Genomic DNA, 19354 nt, shown 5'->3' on the forward strand with positions numbered 1-19354 from the left:
CAATAGTTCCAGCCTATATAACGTTTTAATGAGTACTGATAATCCCGATACAAGACGTGTGGGTCGTGATCTCTGCAAAAACGAATGCCGGTCACTTCAAAGCAGACAACAAACAACACTTTGACGATGAGTTCTTCGCCAGCAGATGGAATTAGAAGGAGGACACATACCGAGTCCTCTGATGCAGATTCCAGCCATAAACAGAAGAAGCGGAATGTAGCTCCACGACTTGCCTCGAGGCAAGTAATTGACAAAAAGTTTGAAGTTTGCTGCTGGAAGGCGTTTGCTTAAAACGGCATCTTGTTTTGGCACGAAAGCATTATTAATATCATGTACTCTATAGAGTTCGCACGTCTTTCTTCCAAATACCTAGCTTCCTAACTGGCGAAAGCATCGAACAAGTCGATGGTCTGAAACCCTCAGCAAGGCCATCAAGTATATGGACACCATCTCAGAGCCTAGCATTCAGATTACTGATATGGTTCAGGCTATTAGCCGCACTCTATTCAAACATATCTGGTACTTGCAGCAAAACACGTAACAGCCTCAAAGCTCAACATGCTCAGACCACTCTCTCCCGGTCAAATATTAGATTGCGATGAGGTCTTTAACTTTTGGGAACCAACACATTACCTGCAGTTTGGAAGAGGATTGCAAACTTGGGAGTATTCACCAGTGTATGCCATTCGATCTTGGGCATACATACTTCCACATACAATTGCTACATTTCTGCTTGAAGCGACACTTACAAGAGACAAGGTACTTTCATCGTTACGCCCAATGTCGCTCGCATTTGCAGCTCACTCGCTTGTAACCTAGGCCTCGCTGTTTATCTTGCTGAGGTTTATACTCGGGACCATCTCAACCTACACAGAATCCAAGCTATATTGGGCCGTAGTTCAATACGTCCATCCTCGTGTTGGACGGTATATGCTGATACTCATGATGGGATCAGCTGGCATGTTTATATCATCAACAGGTTTGTGCCGTTCTTATTCAAATCATGATCATGTTGCAATTCTAACTCTTTTTGCTCGTAGCTTATCTCCCATCCACCTTCGCAATGTACTGTATAACACTAGCCTTCTGTCACCAGCTACGGCCACCATCTCGATCAAGGACGGAATGGGTTGTCTGGTGGACTGGCTTGGGAGCTCTATTAGGATGGCCATTCGCAGCTGCAGTATCCATACCTTTTGTTATAGAGGATGTGTTCATGTCTGGACAAGGATGGAGAAGGCTTAAATGGATGTTGTGGGCTGGAATCGTTACTACCATTCTCGTTGTGGTAATCCCTTTCTCACCCATTGCTTCTTTTTGCCACGTGTTAGCTCATATTTTTTCTTTTCAACAGTGGCCCATGCTACACATTGATGGATTCTTGTATGGGAGGCTAAAGCTTGTACCTCTGAACATCATCACCTACAATATCTTTGGTGGTAAAGATCGTGGACCAGAGATATACGGTACATCACCATGGTGGTTTTATATAGCCAATGGCATGCTGAATTTCAATATGGCCTTTCTCATGGCTTTGGCTAGTTGGCCTCTTCTGGTAAAGTTTTTTTTTTTCATTCTGGAGCAAAAAATCCGTATGTTTACACATCATCCATCGTCCAATCAGATGATGACTAGGCTCATGAGCAACGGCTCCTTCTCAGCCGTACTAGCTCCAGTCAACAGCGAACCTCGACAGAGGGTAGCTTTCAGAATCCTGCCGTTTTATTTCATGCTGTACATATTCAGCACTCAACCACACAAGGAAGAGCGCTTCATGTTTGTGGTGTATCCATTGATATGCTTCAACGCTGCTTTGGGCATGTATTGTCTGAATCGACTAGTTGAAGGAGTGTTGCATGATTTGAACATCCCAAGGGTAAAAATCCTGATATGTGATGTCAAGTATATCTCATCCATTGTCAAGTTGAATCTTTTTTTTCTTGTTTAGGGAGATCGAGTAACAGCAACCCTGGGCCTCTTCATCCTCTCCGCATCAACTCTAGTATCCTTCTCACGAGCAATGGCCCTGTATATACATTACTCTGCACCAATAAGCATTTATCGCCATCTTGCAAGTGAAATAACGAATACTATGAGATCTGATGTGACTGTATGTGTGGGGAAGGAATGGCATCGATTCCCATCGCATTACTTTCTCCCGAATCAAGCTCAGCTCAAGTATGTAAAGAGTGAATTTGATGGATTGCTGCCTAAGTACTTTTATGAGCCTATATCGGATACGGAGAGTAGCAGAAGTGGGTCGAGGAGTCGCTGGCAGAGTCGGGAAGGTGCGTGGAGTGTGCCTGATGGCATGAATGATCTAAATCAAGGTGTCTTTGATGATCGATATGTAAGTGTTTTCGTTTTCGGTTTGGAACTTATCAATGGAACACAAAAAAATCCAACCATATTCTTTCGTAGGTCAATCTGACGGACTGTGACTACCTCGTCGACTTGGACTTGCCTGCCACTGCAACAACATACGACCCAACATCACTCGAACCTCGATACATACTCGACACTGAATCATGGAAGGTCGTCAAATGTCTCCCATTCTTGGACTCGGCTAGATCATCACGAATTGCAAGAGCACTCTGGATTCCGGATGTGTTTGTGTCTTTGATTGATAGTGAAAAGGTGGAACAGGTTATTGGGAGAAAGGAGTGGGGAAGTTATTGTGCTTTGAAGGCTCAAAGTAGTGAGAGTATAGATATTATTACGTAGGTTTGTTGAGAAACTTGTGTGTTGTAAATATATTTTGGTTAGCCTCACACAAGTTGTGTTGGAGAGGTTTGGGGTGTTTTGGAACCGGTCTTGTGAGGATGAAGAGATGCCAGGAGAGACGCTTCGTCATACAGCGATGCTAGTGAGCTCTTTTTTCGCACAAACAGAAAGCTACCAGATCCGAAAACTAACATTTTTTGTTGTCTTGTTTAGACAAACCAAGGCTTTGTCATTGTCGAAGCGACTATCGAAACTTATTTCTATCGGAACTTGTTTCTTCTTCGACAGATTCAATTAATGGCCCATATCCCATACCGATGGATTACTGCAAGGACTCCTGAAACTCGTCTCTGATCAATCTTAAAATCAGATGATGACTAGGCTCGTGAAGTACGGCTGTTTCTGTGCTTTAATTAGCTCCAGGCTCGACAGAAATTTGCTTTCACGCAGCTACCGTTGTATTTCATTTTATGTAAATTAAGCAACAACCACACCACCTTCGTGTTTGGTGACCCCTGCTTGTTGCTTTGGGCATGTGTTCTCTGAATCATCTACTGGAGAGGGTATGGCATGATTTGAGTATATCCAGGGTCAGCAGCAAGTGATATGAGATCAGCTCCTATCGCTTGTCTCACGAGAACCTTTTTTTGCATTTTAGGACTATTGAGCAACACCAACTTTGGGCCTCTTCATTCTCTCGGCATTTACTTTTGCATCCCCCTCACGAGAAATGGTATCTACGTCACTCTGCACTAATGCCATAAGCGCCGTCTCTCAAGTGAAACAACCAACAGTATGATCTGATGGGACTGTGTGTTGGAACGGAACTGTGCTGTTGCTCTGCTGACCCTTTTTAGGAATCACGCTCAACTGGAGTTTATAAAGAGTAAGTTTAACGGATTGCTGCCAATATGTTTTATGTGGCTGGCGAAAAAATGACGCGCATATGATTTCCCCAGGTCAAGTCCCCAGACTGTGACTACCGTCTCGACCTGCAATTACTTCCACCACGGATATACGAATCCAACATCACTAGAACCTTAATCCATACTCGACAGGGAATCGTGGAAGATATTCCCACTGTCTTCCATCTTGGACATCATTCTGTATTCAAGAGCATTATGGATTTCGGATGTACTGTGTGGTCTTGCTGAGTCGTAAGAAGCTGGAGCATGTTGTCTGGAAGGTGGAGTGCGGCAGTTATTGTAGATTGAAGGCTCAGAATAGTGAGCGTTTAGATGTCATCAATTTGGTTTGTTGGCCGTGTGTAGCAAATACAACTGGTCTGCTATTCCGGAAATGTCTTGGCGGGTTTAAAAGGAATTGCGAAAGGAGGCAAATGAGATGCGAAGTGGCACTTCAATACATAGTTTAGTGCAGATTTGTTTTCTCTGCCATTTTGTAAACCAAAACCAAACTCGATCATCATATCAAACCAATATCAGTTTGTTATTAATCAAAGATCAATACAATAGTGACACTAAACAGTCTTTTAAGCTGCGTATGAAGATCTACAATTGGGACATGTTAGCCAAAGCAGGAGTATCAAGTCGTGCAGAAAAATCCAAACCTGGCTTGAATTCCCCATTTGCCTATACACCAACATCAACATCAGCTCCAAATTCAAGAAAGATTGAATGTGAGATGCTTACCATCCAGTTTAACAGTTATGTACAGACTCCTAAACCTTCCAATTAACGATCTATAAACACCCGCTGTAAGCTTGACACCCAAAAGAAGGGAAAAGCAGCACGAAAATATGTACCCATCCTTCCTCCATCTCGAGAACTGCACGTCCCAATGCACCTTGTTTGCATCGCTCACAATAGCATGCCTGTAATCCCAACGTGAGGATCCCCATCCCTGGTTATCGAATGAGTCTTTGAAGCGTTTGGTATCCTTTTGCTTCAAGTAGTCTAGTGGAAAACGAAAATGTGTCGGCCCGTGATTTATCGTGGGTTCGTGGAATGCGGGAAGGTGCTCCAAGTTTGAACACATGCGAGCGTATAAGGGTGATGTATGTGGTTTACCATCGAATGAGTTTAGGACTAGTACTGTTCCTGATGCTAGTCTGACGTGTGGCGCATGGAATGTTGACCTGTGTGGAAAGATGTTTGATCAGGATCCACGACAATAGATTTCATAATATTCAGGAGTGCGCATTCAAGACGTTTCAAATTTTGTCAATTCAATACTCACCAAACACCAGCATCATCACCAGCTGCGAATGTGGTCATGAATTTGTCAAGTACTTTGCTTGATTCAGCTTCAGATTGAGCATCTCTCAAGACAACAAACCCGTTGCTCTGTGCCATAATTAGTCCTTAAGCTCTTTGAAACTCCTTGGGTCAGCTTTTGATGTGTGGTTCTAGCGAATGTGTGTTGCAATTGCAAAACGTTCACACTGTCGCGCAATACGGCAGGACCAAGCAGAGGGACTTGGAGAGTGTCCAGACACGTCCACCGTATGCATAACCGCCATATAAATCAAGGTATGGCTCTTTAAACTCCTTTAGTGAGCGATCGTTCAGTCAAATTTGCAATCTCCTGAGTTACCAACCAAACAACCAAAACTTTGCAACGAATATCACGATTTTTCTCATCCACAAAGCTGAAAATACTCTTTAACATTAGAATGAGACTGCTACAATCCTATCCCATCCGATGGCCTCCCGGCACCACCACATCAATCCTGCTCCCTTTCATGACATTCACGATCTGGTTTTCACTCTCCCTGCTCGGCCTCCCGATAATCCTACTCACAGCAATCGCAACCCATACACTCACATCAATCCACAGCGTATCACGATACATGTATTCCCGCTTTAATATCGTGCAGCGCTTGAATTTCCATGCGCAACGCATTATTATGAACACTGCTGCATTCACTATCCCCAGATTCATGTATGCTGTTGCATTGGGATTGGTATTGTCGATTCGGTTGGCTGAATGTGCGCTGGCTGTGATGAGACTTGGGGCTTGTTTTGGTGCGCTGGGTGTCGAGTTGATTCAGACGAGGAATTTAAGGAGTGCAAAGGACAGAAAGGTTTTGTTGAATAAGTTTGTTATGCTGGGCAAGCTAGGCGGAACACTTATTCTACGTCCTTGGTTTGAAATTGTCTGGGGTAGAGTCTCTTTTATGCAAGTTACCAAACCTGAATACGTCTTTAACAAACCTATTTCCTAGTCACGATGGGATTCTTTATCGTACGAGGCTGCATGTCCATAACCGCCTTCCGAAAACGCATACAAACCAACCATCACCGCCAACTCACCAAACCGATACCCAAATCATCAAGACCCCAAACACGAGCCGTCTCGCGACTCCCCACCGAACTCCTCGACTGCATCCTATCCCAACTAAACCAATCAGATCTCGTCAGCTGTGCCCGAATAAATGCATTCTGGTCTCGAGTAGCCACTGAACGGATTTCCCGCAACTGTCGCATCACAGCACGACATTTTCGCCGTCTCTTTGCATCTGATATTGCCGGTTACTCTATATCACTGCCCTCAATCAAGACCCTGCACCTAATCGGATCGCAACGACTCCGAGACATGGACTTGTTTATTCCCTTCATGGGAGTCGGCAAGCAACTCACGGCACTAACCGTCGAGTACTGTGTAGGACCATATACGAAACAGCTCCCGACCTTCTTAGCACAATGCGCCAACCTAACATCCCTAAACCTAAACCGGTGTGATGCAGGAGACGCAGCACTTATATCCCTATCGAAACTATCACCACCACTAGTCTCTCTCGAGCTAACCCGCGTCCTCGCAACAAAGGAAGCAGTCATGCAAGTAATCACCGCATGCAACAAAACACTCAAACGAGTAAAGATCGCCGGATGGGGACTCCGTATCGGCTCACACGACAGACTCCTATACGCCCTCCTCCAGCTCCCGAAACTCACCTCGCTCAGCATCTGGATTGGCTTCTGCGACTGGAAGACCCTCGCCATACCATCCGAATTCACGCAACCGAATGTCTCGTGTATCGAGCTCGAGGGTGAAGAATCAACCACAGACGGCACATTCATATCGCACCTCTCATCGATATGCATCAAGACCCAGCACTGGACAATCCGCAACTGTGATTTACGTGACGATGTACTGATTGACGTGCTCGACCGATCAAGCACCAATAACGTATCCCTGAAATCCTTGATACTGGAAACAACACAGCACCCATCACAGCTCACCGCATCCTCCATATCCCACATACTCACCACCCCAGCATGTGCCAAACTGCACGCCCTCACACTCTCCCGCTGCGACTTTATCACCGATAAGCACATATCCCACCTCTCATCATCCCTTCGTTGTCTCCGACATATAAACATCCAAGGCTGCCACCTTGTATCCGATACCGGTATATCACACCTATCGAAAAACCTACCCGCCTTATCATCGCTCAACATGTCATTCTGCCATACACTCACCGACTCATCCCTCCACTCGCTCTCAGCCAACCCATGCCTTTCAACCCTCACAGCCATATCCTGCCACTCCTTAACCCCTCAAGGCATATCCACCCTCCTCGCCACGGCACCATACCTAACGAAACTGGACGTCTGCCACAACAACTTCCCATCTTTTTCATCGATACAGCAGATTATACACTGTGTGCCACATAACTGTCCGTCTGCGGAGCGGGACCTGAGTGTGAATACGACGAGACGGATGCTGCTGCTTCGTGGTGGAGCGCAGGTCGTAGAGAGGGCGCCGCCGGTTATAACGAGGGTGGATTTGGAGGTTTTGTATTGTAAATATCCGAGACTGAGGGATTCGTTGGGGTTCAAGGCGGAGGAGAGGTGGTTTAATGATGTGCTGGCGAGGTTTTATACATTTGGTGGTGCGAGTCAAAGGGGGCAGCGTCGTATTATGAATGTGGTGGCGCAGGAGGTTGCTAATGTGAGCTTTCACTTGTCCTCATAAATCTTTGTTGCTCTTGTAAATACCTAAACTTTCTTTGTATTTCGATCTCCTGAAATTATACCAAGAACCTCTCAACATAACATAACATGCATAATACCACTTTCGCGACAAGCTTTTTCAACTAATCCGTGTTTCCAAAAACGACAAAGATACACATCTGCGTTTGTTTACGACTCAAAGCAGCATGAAAAATAGGAAAACTAGTGAACTCATAACACGGCATGGGCGATCACTTTTTTGCGGTCTCAAATAATCCATGTTTAAAAAAGACAAAGACATATATCTACGAGTCAAATCAGCATGCCAAATAGAGAAAATAGTGAACTTATATATGTATATATGTTTGCGATGGTGACAAAAGACGTGAAACAGTCCTAAGAGAGTAACGTCATTTGTAAACACTTCCTTCAAACAAGAGCTGCAAAGAATTGCATTCCAGCTGCACATACCCCTATGACCAATGACGTGAAGCAGTCCTATAATAGTCGTCATCACTCCTCCATCTACATACAGCAACAAAAGAAAAGTTGGCAACTTCGTATTAATCAATGTCGTGCTTCAAGCGAACCGACCCATAAACTAACACAACCACAGCACCCCAAACACAGAAACTCACCCGCAAGGCCTCGAAATCCAAAAGTCTTCACGACTGCCACTCCACCCAGCAGCATCCAACAAAGCAGAGGCCTCTCGCCCAGCTGCATTATTGTTATTCCCATTTCCAGCTCCTCCCTGTGCACCACCATTAGCACCACCGTTATTCCCATTGTTTCCACCACCACCACCATTATTATTATTGGCTACATTATCACCGTTGATAACAACATTCAACCCTCCTGGCGCATTGACATTGACATTCGCATTCCGATCAGCTCGAGCAATCAATACTTCTAATCGGGGACACGACGTGATAATACTTCGAATCTCGTCATCGGATACATTCGGTGCTACAGATCCTAGATTCAATCGTTCAAGAGCAGGTGCATATCGTGCGATGGCATTACATACGTTTACATCAACTGCTCCCCATCCGGCGATAGCTAGGTCTTTGAGTGATGCACCACGTCGTTCGAGAAGCGAGCATAGTGCTCGAGATGTTGTTGCACGATGTTCAGCGTTTCGTGGTCCAGAAGGCATACACATCCATATGGATCTGAGCGGTGCTAATATGGTATCGGGAGCAGGTGTTCTTCGTGCTAGAGCCCATATCGTAGCAGCAGTACATCTCGTCATGCTTAAATCCAGTACTGATAATCGTGGACATGAAGCAATGACGACTTCCATACCTTGATCTGTAACGCCGTGATCTGTTATACGTGGTATGATGGCAGCAGCGAGTATTCGTAGCTTGGTGCAACCACGAGCAAAGGCTTCAATACCGTTGTCGGATATAGCATCACATTGTCCAAGCCATATACCTTCGAGGTTGGGACATTTTACTGCTATTTGGGCTAAAAATCCATCGCCAATTCCTGTACCCCATAAATCAAGCCATTTCAGATTGGATCCTACTGATGAGGCAACCAATTCACAGACTTCTCGACCCGATTCTCGTCCTTCAATTCGTTCCAATGTCAAGGTATGTAGTCGTGCAAATCCGGCTCTTAGCTAAAGTAGGCAAAACTTGTCAAGTTTCAAGCTGTTCAGAGGCGAGATAAAAAAACTATAGGTTATATAACGTACCTCCGCTATGGACGACTCTGACCAACCATGTCTCCTCTTCACACCACCTCGTAAATACAAGACCTAAGAATTGGCAGGACCAGAAATGAGTAGTTAATAAGCGGTATAATCAGAAGCGAAATAGAAAAATTGGCTGTTGACAAAGGACATTCTTATGTCATATCGTAGTTTTGCTCACCTCTAACTTTGGACACGACCTGAAAAACCTCTGCAAAGTAGCCTGCTGTACATGATCAGCACGCAACCGCAAATCCTGCAAATCAACACATCGAGTACCCCTCCACAAAGCCCTTAACAATGCTCTAGCAGATTCCTTATCGCGTAATTCAACACCACTTAAATCCATCTTTAGTAATCTTGCACCAGGATGAGTTTGACCAGCACCTCGCCGTTTCGACAAGTGTGCTGATGCTAGAGTACCACCTACTACGAGTCGCCCAATAGAAGATGCTGTTGGGAGGAGTGGATCTCTCCATAGTTCTGCAGCTGCTGGTCCATACCAAGATTTCGAGACTCGGCAACATGATGCTAGCGTTTGTTGGTGTTGAGGTGTTCGTGGTGCAGCGGATAGTTGTGAGAATATTTGGGAGAGGAGTTCTGGCGGGAGGCGTGGAGTTTGTTTTATATTTGGGAGTACTGTTGTTGATGATTGCACATCCAAGTCGGTAGTAGAAGTAGATGATGATGCTGACTCTATAATGATGCCTCCCCATCCGTTCGTCCATGGTGCGAGTGCTGATCCATCTAACAGCATGCTGCCGCTTCGAAGAACTGTTGGTGAAGTGGTACCTGATAGTGGCTGACAAGCGTCGACCAGATCCTGAAAAATCCAGTAACTTGAAGCAGCCCTTAATAACCCATTACTATTTGCCTGTTGTGCAGTTGTTGGGACAGTGACAGCGACAGCTCGTTGCGACGATGACGAAGATGACGGCTGCATAGGTGGTGGTGTATCCGTGCTATCTCGATTATGATTACTATGAGCAGGAGCCTCGACACCAATCATGCCATCAGCACCGTCGTCAGGCCCTCCATCATCATCAGGACCTCCACCATTCCCACCATTGAGAGGATTGTCAGCAGCTTCCGCATCACCACCAGCGGCTCTCTGAGAGTCATCACCCGTTGCGGATATGGTGACAGCGAGGGCGGCAGTTGGGTCACCTAGAGGAGCTTCTTCTTTTCTAGCGAATAAGTCAAAACAGAGAGCACAGCATCTTAAAGCAGCTTCCAAGTCAGCCGATTTGGGCAGACGGCCTCTTCTCAGTCCTCGTAGTATTTTGTAGCATAAGGCAGCAGTAAACCTCACTATTGGGTCCTTGGCTCCTTCTTGAGTCATTCTTCACAAAATCTAGATATTTGGGTTTCTGATAAATGCTTGGTGACTAGTATTGATGGCTTAAGGAACAAGATAATATACGATAGTCACCTACTTTCTACGCTCTAAATCCTGCAATGTAGATTATAAGGTCCAATCCCTTACAATGAGTATAATTGCTGTTTTATGGCAGGTCGCTTTGTTGCATTGAAAAGAACGAGAGAAATCAGCTTTTGAATTAAACAAGAACAAGGACACGTAATACGCGTTATTCTCGTGTTTACATAATGGCATTCGTAACATTAAAATACGGAGGTACTTCCATTCACTACATTGCTATGATATATCAACCTTCACTAACATGTTGATTCCATTCTCCACAAAGCGGGAGAAGAAATGCTCCTAAATCCAAATTGCATGGCATCGGTGCTTCTAAATCATATCAAAAAGAATGCCGATGTAATCAAGTCCGTGGGTGCTATACACGAACCCATCGACATTGCGACTGAATCTGGCGAAGTCGTAGATCTCATGGGTAAAGCACGGGAATATGCAAAGAAATATGTAGATCCGAGAGCTACGTATGTGCTGGTTAAGATCGTTGGAGGTGCGCGGTGGACTGTGGTGTTGATCTTGTGTTGTTTGTCTTGTCGAAGGACGTTGATATCTGAAGTGATCCAACCTTACTCACGGTTGATCCCTCTCACTAGCGGACGAATCTGGAGAGGCTGAAGCACAATACATACCATTATGTGATCAGCTGGGAGAAAGAGTCAAATTCATGTGTACGCCATTCATTCCTTTTTTTGTCTCGTTGGTCAACACCATCCTCACCCTCAACCTTCATAGTGGCATCATCCCGCCAAAAGAAACGCGGTGGACACGGAGCACCCTCAATAGCCTCAGACCGGACAGGCACAGACCGTGACGTACCCGACAACCTCTCACCCAACAGAGCAGCTGCAGGTCGAAACCGTGCCAAGAGCAACAGAATAGACGGAATGCCAATATCAACCACAGTCCCAGCTTCAACGGCATTGCCTTCACCTTCCGGGAACTTGTCTGGTACAATACCACCATCACCATCGTTAAAGACGCAGGCATTGGGATCTAGTAACGCGTTTGCAGCTGCCGGGTCAAGAGATGTGTTGAATTCGCCGCCGACTGGTGGTGGTGGGTTGAGTGGGGAGAGGGCGCCTGTTGTTGTGCAGGCGAGTAAGGACGGGAAGGGTGGGAAACAGCCAGTGGCCAAAAAACGAGGTACAGCTGCGTTGAATGGATTTGGTTATACGGATTTGGACCCTAATTCATTTCTACCATTAGATGCGTAGTGGGGATGTCTGTAGTTTACGAGACTGCATTCTTGACCCATCTTTATATGGTGTAACAACAACATTTGTTTATATTTCAAACAAAAGCCATTCAAAACATCGCTTGCCAAACAAATGTTGCTGTTGCACCTCTGGTATATTAAATTCCGCTAAAGAAAGTCACAGTTTCTACCAAAGACTCAGTAATTATACACAAAATTCAGTCTACGATCATCAGATCCCGCAGGATGCTCTTTAGCATAAACCTCCTTTTCAATATCAGTCAACAAATCCCACTGTGTGGCCCGCTGTTTGTTGATTTGAATCAGTCTGTATCGTTGGACCAGGTATAAAGAAGCAGCGACCAGAGTAGCAGCGATGTTGATTCCGTTGCCGCGTTTGAAGGATGGTGCATCGTCCGATCGGTATATCCAGCCGGATACAAATGCTGCGAGGTTTGTGACTATATGAGGTTGATGGGGGTCAGCAAAACGAAGTCGAAAAAAACGCTTAGCCTGTTCGAAACTTACATATAATGTAGACAGCTAAAGCAACAGTCCTTCGACCTTGACCGGTTGTGTTTTCAGTCACCCATGCAGCGTTGATGGCATGCCATGATGTGAATCCAGCGACAGCAACGATGGAGCTGAAGTAGAGGGCGTACTTGTTTGGACTCGTGTATTGTAGCACCTCGACAAGGATTAGACCGATGGCGAAGACAACGACTGCGGTGAACGAGTGTAATGCACGTGAAGATGTTCGGTCACTAGAGCAAAAAATGATCTTTCAGTGCCTTTGAAGTCAACAGAGATTGATCAGCAACTCACCTGGAATATGAGAACAGCAGCAGGGAGAAGAAGAGGGCGACGTATGGTGGCAAAGAGAGTAGATTGGCCGTAAGACCTCCAAATCTAAGCATAAACGAACGAAGAGTCGATGAGTAACTAGCGGTGAGCCAGAAAATCACCTAGTTAGATCCAACATACCCAAAGTTGGCAATACTATAAGGCAAGAAACCACCAAAAGAATTGATTGGAATAGCAGAGAAGAAGGCCAAGATGCCATAAAAGTAGATATTGACATCCGTGAGAGCCGACACGATTTCCTCGCGAGTAATTTCGGCACGGAAGGGATATGCTTTTGATGGATCGTCCCTAAAACAAACAAAGTGAATGATTCGAAGTTAGTCACACTCGAATCCAGCATGTTGGGCATTCTTTTTCTTTACTTGACAATACGATTAGCTGCAATCTGCTGCTGTCTTTTAGTAAGCGCCCACCATTTGGCCGGAGACTCTCGCAAGTAAATAAAAGCACCAAGAGCAACACCGATGGTCAAGACGGCTTCAATCAAGATAAACCATCGCCAGCCGGCAAGCCCGTCATGGCCAGACAAGTTGGAGAAGGTGCCGAATGCGATTATTCCTAAGTAGGTCATCGAAGATAAGCATTTGAGATAAAATAGAGTGTGGAAAGCAAAGCGTACCTCCGACACCAGTAGTGAGAGCTTGAGTGGCCCAGAAGACAGAAAGTCGACCGGCAGTTTCGCGTTTCTTGTAGAAGCGAGTCAGGAGGAATGCAGTACCGGGGATGAAGCCACCTTCGAATAGTCCGACAAAGAAACGGAAAGTGTAGAGAGACGAGACACTAGACGAAGGGAGAATGAAGCGATTAGCGAAAAGGGTTCAAAGGTATTTGATGGTGAATAAAAAATCAAAGAGCGTCCTTGAACTTACGAAGTAAGAAACCAAGTTTGCAGCAACGACACGACTCCCCATCCAACAGCAAGAGTAGGCAGCCAGATATGAGCACCAACACGTCTCATAATAATACTACTTGGGATTTCCGACACAATGAAGCCGACTTGGTAGACCATGGTAGAGTACGAGACTTCGTTTACACCAGACCCCGTATCAGCAAAGAATGTGTTTGTGATTGCGTTGGCTATAGAATCGATAGTTGTTAGTACACGGTTGCGAGATATACAACGGGACACGAACTTACAAATGTTAGCACGATCCAACTGGTTAACAAAGATCAACAGCCCAATGTATGGCAAAAGACTTAAATCAAGCAGGTTCACCAACGTTTTTTCCTCATGCTCAGTCCACTCCAAGCTGGAGTCATAGAGCTCGACATGTTCAGCACCATCGATATCCGACACTTGAACACCCAGCGCGTTTCCCTTCTCGTTATCCTTGACTAGGGTATCCTTATTACTCATTGTCGATAGAATGAGATTTATTACAAATGTCCTTGTATGTGAAGCAATTGTTGTATATGCTCGTTGGTACGGACGTGTTGCTTGGCAATGTTTGGAGTCTGAATCGATGCGCGTATCGACCTTTTATATGTGGAAGCATTTCGTAATGCATGGTGCTGTTCGCTAAATTGGATTGCGAATTTCAAGCCAGTCGTGTGTTTTGGTGAATGAGGCGATCAGAGGCTTGGCACTGGAGATTTTTCATCCGACGACGAAATAGTGCACAGCTGCTTTCGAGCATTAGAATTTAACACGCCTGTAGCTACATGCTACATCGACATATAGTAGCAGGTGTCTTCTCAAGTGTGCTCCATAGCTGGGTGCGGTGAATCGTTGCTTTGTGTTGATGGTGAAAGACTGTTACCCTCTCACAATAACGAACGTTTTCCCTCTTTAAGCTTGCCGTTGTATTGACCCTCTTACTCTCCTTTGTTGAATAGTATGCCTTGTATGACAGAGAAGGTGGTTTCTTCACTCAATTGTCGAATGTTGAGAAATTCGAAACAGTTGTTGCCAATGACAGTGTGAAAAAGCAATACGCTTGAATTCATCTTTATAACCAAGATTTTTCTTCAGAATCCAATGTCCCGTTCCGAAAGCGTTTCCAATCAAAATAGCACTCATCAAAGAAGAAACAAAGCATCTATCAAGGTGAAACAAAACTGTTAGATTACATGTAAAATGCACAGACCATTGTTCGTTTCCTCGGTATATAGTTCTTTCGATCGACTTCATCTCAAGTACTACTGATGTTGGTAAAGTCTTGAGTCAAAAATGGAACAAAATGATGATGTCCCTTTTCCGTCCAACGATTTGACGAGACAGCTACCTCTCAAAGTATATCCGATCTTCATCAACAGCAGTACAGAGATCTCTCTTGAAATGACACAATTCATCGCATCGGGTGGGGTTTCCATGTTGGTTCGGACAACAAACACACTTTTCAACATGTGCACATATACAAGCCCCAGCAGCATTCGTGGCAACTGCATGATTCAGTACTTGCTTGATATTCGTAGTCTCAACGGATCACAACCTGGTTGTATATCTAGTGTTGCGTCTCTTTGTAACTTTTGTTTCACCTGAATGTTTCACAATCAGGTGAGCAAATGTGCAAAGCTCAACCCACGAAAATCGCAAATACACGCAAAGCACACGTATAATATTCACTATAGTATCTAGAGTATTATTGAAGTCTGCTAAAGAAGAGATACAGTTTTCTACCAAAGACTCAGTAATTATACACGAAATTCAATCTACGATCATCAGAGCCAGCAGGATGCTCTTTAGCATACACCTCCTTTTCTATGTCGGTCAGCAAATCCCACTGTTTAGCCCGCTGTTTGTTGATTTGAATCAGTCTGTACCGTTGGACCAGGTATAAAGAAGCAGCGACTAGAGTAGCAGCAATGTTGATTCCGTTTCCGCGTTTGAAGGATGGTGCATCGTCCGATCGGTATATCCAGCCGGATACAAATGCTGCGAGGTTTGTGACTATATGAGGTTGATGGGGGTCAGCAAAACGAAGTCGAAAAAAACGCTTAGCCTGTTCGAAACTTACATATAATGTAGACAGCTAAAGCAACAGTCCTTCGACCTTGACCGGTTGTGTTTTCAGTCACCCATGCAGCGTTGATGGCATGCCATGATGTGAATCCAGCGACAGCAACGATGGAGCTGAAGTAGAGGGCGTACTTGTTTGGACTCGTGTATTGCAGAATCTCGACAAGGATTAGACCGATGGCGAAGACAACGACTGCGGTGAACGAGTGTAGAGCACGTGAAGATGTTCGGTCACTAGAGCAAAAAATGATCTTTCAGTGCTTTTGAAGTCAACAGAGTTTGATCAGCAACTCACCTGGAATATGAGAACAGCAGCAGGGAGAAGAAGAGGGCGACGTATGGTGGCAGAGAGAGTAGATTGGCCGTAAGACCTCCAAATCTAAGAATAGACGAGCGAAGAGTCAATGAGTAACTAACTGTGAGCCAAAAAAAGCACAGAGGTTATATTCGACATACCCGAAGTTAGCAATACTATAAGGCAAGAAACCACCAAACGAGTTGATTGGAATAGCAGAGAAGAAGGCCAAGATACCATAAAAGTATATATTCACATCCGTGAGAGCAGATACGATTTCCTCTCGTGTGATTTCGGCACGGAAGGGATAGGCTTTTGATGGATCGTCCCTAACACAAGCAAAGCGGATGGTTCGACATTTAGTCACCAAACTCGAATTTCAACATGAGAGGGCATTCCTTTTTTTACCTGACAATACGATTAGCAGCAATCTGCTGCTGTCTCTTAGTAAGCGCCCACCACTTTGACGGAGACTCTCGCAAGTATATGAAAGCACCAAGGGCAACGCCGATGGTCAACACGGCTTCAATCAAAATAAACCATCGCCAGCCGGCAAGACCGTCATGACCAGACAAGTTTGAAAAGGTGCCGAATGCGATTATTCCTATGCAGGGTTTTGAAGGTAAACATTTGAGACAAATGTGAATAAGCAAGGCAAGGAATACCTCCGACACCGGTGGTGAGAGCTTGAGTGGCCCAGAAAACAGAAAGACGGCCAGCAGTTTCGCGCTTCTTGTAGAAGCGAGTTAGGAGGAATGCAGTTCCGGGGATGAAGCCGCCTTCAAATATTCCGACAAAGAAACGGAAGGCGTAAAGAGACGAGACACTAGACGAAGGAAGAACGAATCGATTAGCGAAAAGGGTGCGAAGGCATTTGATGGTGGAAAAAAAGATCAAAGAGCGTCCTTGAACTTACGAAGTAAGAAACCAAGTTTGCAGCAACGACACGACTCCCCATCCAACAGCAAGAGTAGGCAGCCAGATATGAGCACCAACACGTCTCATAATAATACTACTTGGGATTTCCGACACAATGAAGCCGACTTGGTAGACCATGGTAGAGTACGAGACTTCGTTTACACCAGACCCCGTATCAGCAAAGAATGTGTTTGTGATTGCGTTGGCTATAGAATCGATAGTTGTTAGTACACGGTTGCGAGATATACAACGGGACACGAACTTACAAATGTTAGCACGATCCAACTGGTTAACAAAGATCAACAGTCCAATGTATGGCAAAAGACTTAAATCAAGCAGGTTTACCAACGTCTTTTCCTCATGCTCAGTCCACTCCAAGCTGGAATCATAGAGCTCGACATGTTCAGCACCATCAATATCCGACACTTGAACGCCCAGCGCGTTTCCCTTCTCATTGTCCTTGACTGCCGTATCGAAACTGCTCATCGTTGAAAGAATGAGATTTACTACAAATGTTCTTGTATGAGTAGCAATTGTTGTATGGTCGTGTTGCTTTGAAATGTTTGGAGTGAAAGTGTTTGGCATGGGCCCGTTTTATGGTGAAAAGCATTTCGTAATTTTGTACGGCCAAGGGTATTATTGTGTTTTTTGTGTGGTGAGGTGATGAATTGCTAGGATGGTGCAAGAGTTTGGTGATGTGATTTTTGGATGGCTTTGAAAAAGTTTGTTTTTAACAAACGACTACGACATGAACGCATTTTGCTACAGTAGTAGATCGATGTGGGATTGTCATATCTGTGACGTATAGGTTGTAGTTTCGGTCGAGTTTGGTGACGTGGCGGGTGTGTTTTGGTGGTTGGGTGTTATTCTCGTCAACAAAGAAGGTTTCAACAGATATACGGCCAGATAGTCATGATTTGACGTTGGTAAAAGACAAGCATGGTGATATGGAGGTTTCTATGCGATGATCTCAGTCCGTTTTGTGGAAGTAGGTGCTGCAAAAAAAAGTTAACGCGAGACAAGACCATACACCCAACCACACACCTTCAACCACGCAGAAACGTTCATTTCAAGCTTTCGTATCCGTCATCAATGACAAACTCATCTCTCAGCTGAATCATTCCAAGCGTTGCCGATCTCTTCAACAAATTGTGTCCAAGTTCAAATGTTGATCCAACTTGATGTTGACATAGTTTCAAACTCCCAAATCCACTTAAAATGGTTCAAATGAATCACATTAATCATTAGAGCAGCGCCAAATATGAATCCGTAAGGCACAATCCAAAATGTTCAACATTTTGATGTAATGTGTTGATCTGTATTGAGGCGAAAAACTGACAAAATGACGCGTAACTAATAGTTAGATCAGTTACAAATTCGCCTAAAGCTCGTATTTAAATCTCTTTGCATAGTTCGCTGACCTTCACTGCCACGATTCCAAGGATTCGAAATCAGCATCCAACGAAACCATTCAACAACAACAGCAATTTAGCAACCAAGTATCATAAGAGCCTCTCAAGAATGCCCGTACAGGTAACTCCCGGAATGGTTCAATTCTTCAAGAACAAGACATTTGCTGTCGGTATGTGATTTTGCCAACATTTTGCAGGTTTTGCAATGGCTCGAGACTGATTTGAACTCGTTTCTAACTAGTTGGAGCATCGACGGATCGAAGCAAGTTTGGAAACCGTATCTTACGGTGGTATATAGACCACGATGAGTCGGTAAACGTTTGCTTCCAAGCTGTTGCATCACACAACCATACACAAGCTTGAAGCTAACCGCTTCAACTACTATTCAAACTAGGTAATTCCCATCAACCCAAAGACATCCGTCATCGAAGATGTCCCAGCTCTGAAATCCCTATCGGAACTATCGGATCCCACGACCGTCAGCGTCTCAGTCATAACACCACCACCAGTTACAAAACAAGTATTACAAGAGGCTATTTCTCTGGGTATAAAGAACGTGTGGTTGCAGCCTGGATCTGAATCTGAAGAGGCTGTCGAGTATGGTGTTTCGCATGGGTTGAATGTTGTGGTTGGGAATCATGCGTGTGTTCTGGTAAGTGCTCGTATTGCTTGTATATTTGGCCTGTCAGTCGCTTATTATGGTTTTAAATGCGTAGGTACACGGTGAAGAAGCCGCTCGACGTGCTAGACTGTGAGTTCTAGTGGTCATAAAACCAATGTTTTACATTTAACAGAATATAACTAGTTTACAGTTTACAAGTCGTTTAGTAAGCGCGTACAATAATTGTATCCTCGTCATCCTCGTCATCATTGTCCTCCTCATTTACAGGCTCATTATCATGTTCGGGGGCTTCTTTTTGAACACCCA

At 44.8% G+C, this 19354-nt stretch overlaps 5 protein-coding genes across 5 annotated transcripts; 3 read left to right on the forward strand and 2 right to left on the reverse strand.

Moving 5' to 3' along the window:
• Positions 1-558: 558 nt before the first annotated feature.
• SmJEL517_g02557 (uncharacterized protein) lies at positions 559-2724 on the forward strand (the record flags this gene model as incomplete). Its single annotated transcript, XM_031168485.1, has 7 exons — positions 559-759; positions 820-979; positions 1041-1288; positions 1355-1555; positions 1625-1876; positions 1949-2350; positions 2422-2724. 7 exons carry the CDS (start codon positions 559-561, stop codon positions 2722-2724), a joined length of 1767 nt encoding a protein of 588 aa, XP_031025464.1.
• An 8229-nt stretch (positions 2725-10953) lies between these two features.
• On the forward strand, positions 10954-11997 carry SmJEL517_g02558 (uncharacterized protein; the record flags this gene model as incomplete). The annotated part of the gene is made up of 4 exons (XM_031168486.1): positions 10954-10981; positions 11052-11273; positions 11377-11451; positions 11516-11997. 4 exons carry the CDS (start codon positions 10954-10956, stop codon positions 11995-11997), a joined length of 807 nt encoding a protein of 268 aa, XP_031025459.1.
• A 179-nt stretch (positions 11998-12176) lies between these two features.
• Positions 12177-14199, reverse strand: SmJEL517_g02559 (uncharacterized protein; the record flags this gene model as incomplete). Its single annotated transcript, XM_031168487.1, has 8 exons — positions 12177-12439; positions 12507-12742; positions 12804-12887; positions 12963-13130; positions 13205-13400; positions 13462-13622; positions 13712-13919; positions 13980-14199. The coding sequence occupies 8 exons, from the start codon at positions 14197-14199 to the stop codon at positions 12177-12179; spliced, it is 1536 nt and encodes a 511-aa protein (XP_031025458.1).
• A 1270-nt stretch (positions 14200-15469) lies between these two features.
• SmJEL517_g02560 (uncharacterized protein) lies at positions 15470-17500 on the reverse strand (the record flags this gene model as incomplete). Its single annotated transcript, XM_031168488.1, has 8 exons — positions 15470-15732; positions 15800-16035; positions 16097-16180; positions 16258-16425; positions 16505-16700; positions 16762-16922; positions 17013-17220; positions 17281-17500. 8 exons carry the CDS (start codon positions 17498-17500, stop codon positions 15470-15472), a joined length of 1536 nt encoding a protein of 511 aa, XP_031025536.1.
• A 1035-nt stretch (positions 17501-18535) lies between these two features.
• On the forward strand, positions 18536-19181 carry SmJEL517_g02561 (uncharacterized protein; the record flags this gene model as incomplete). The annotated part of the gene is made up of 4 exons (XM_031168489.1): positions 18536-18596; positions 18668-18738; positions 18821-19078; positions 19143-19181. 4 exons carry the CDS (start codon positions 18536-18538, stop codon positions 19179-19181), a joined length of 429 nt encoding a protein of 142 aa, XP_031025537.1.
• Positions 19182-19354: the final 173 nt, after the last annotated feature.

The sequence above is a fragment of the Synchytrium microbalum genome, assembly GCF_006535985.1.
Source record: "Synchytrium microbalum strain JEL517 chromosome Unknown SmJEL517_scf0011, whole genome shotgun sequence".
Lineage (NCBI taxonomy): Eukaryota > Fungi > Chytridiomycota > Chytridiomycetes > Synchytriales > Synchytriaceae > Synchytrium > Synchytrium microbalum.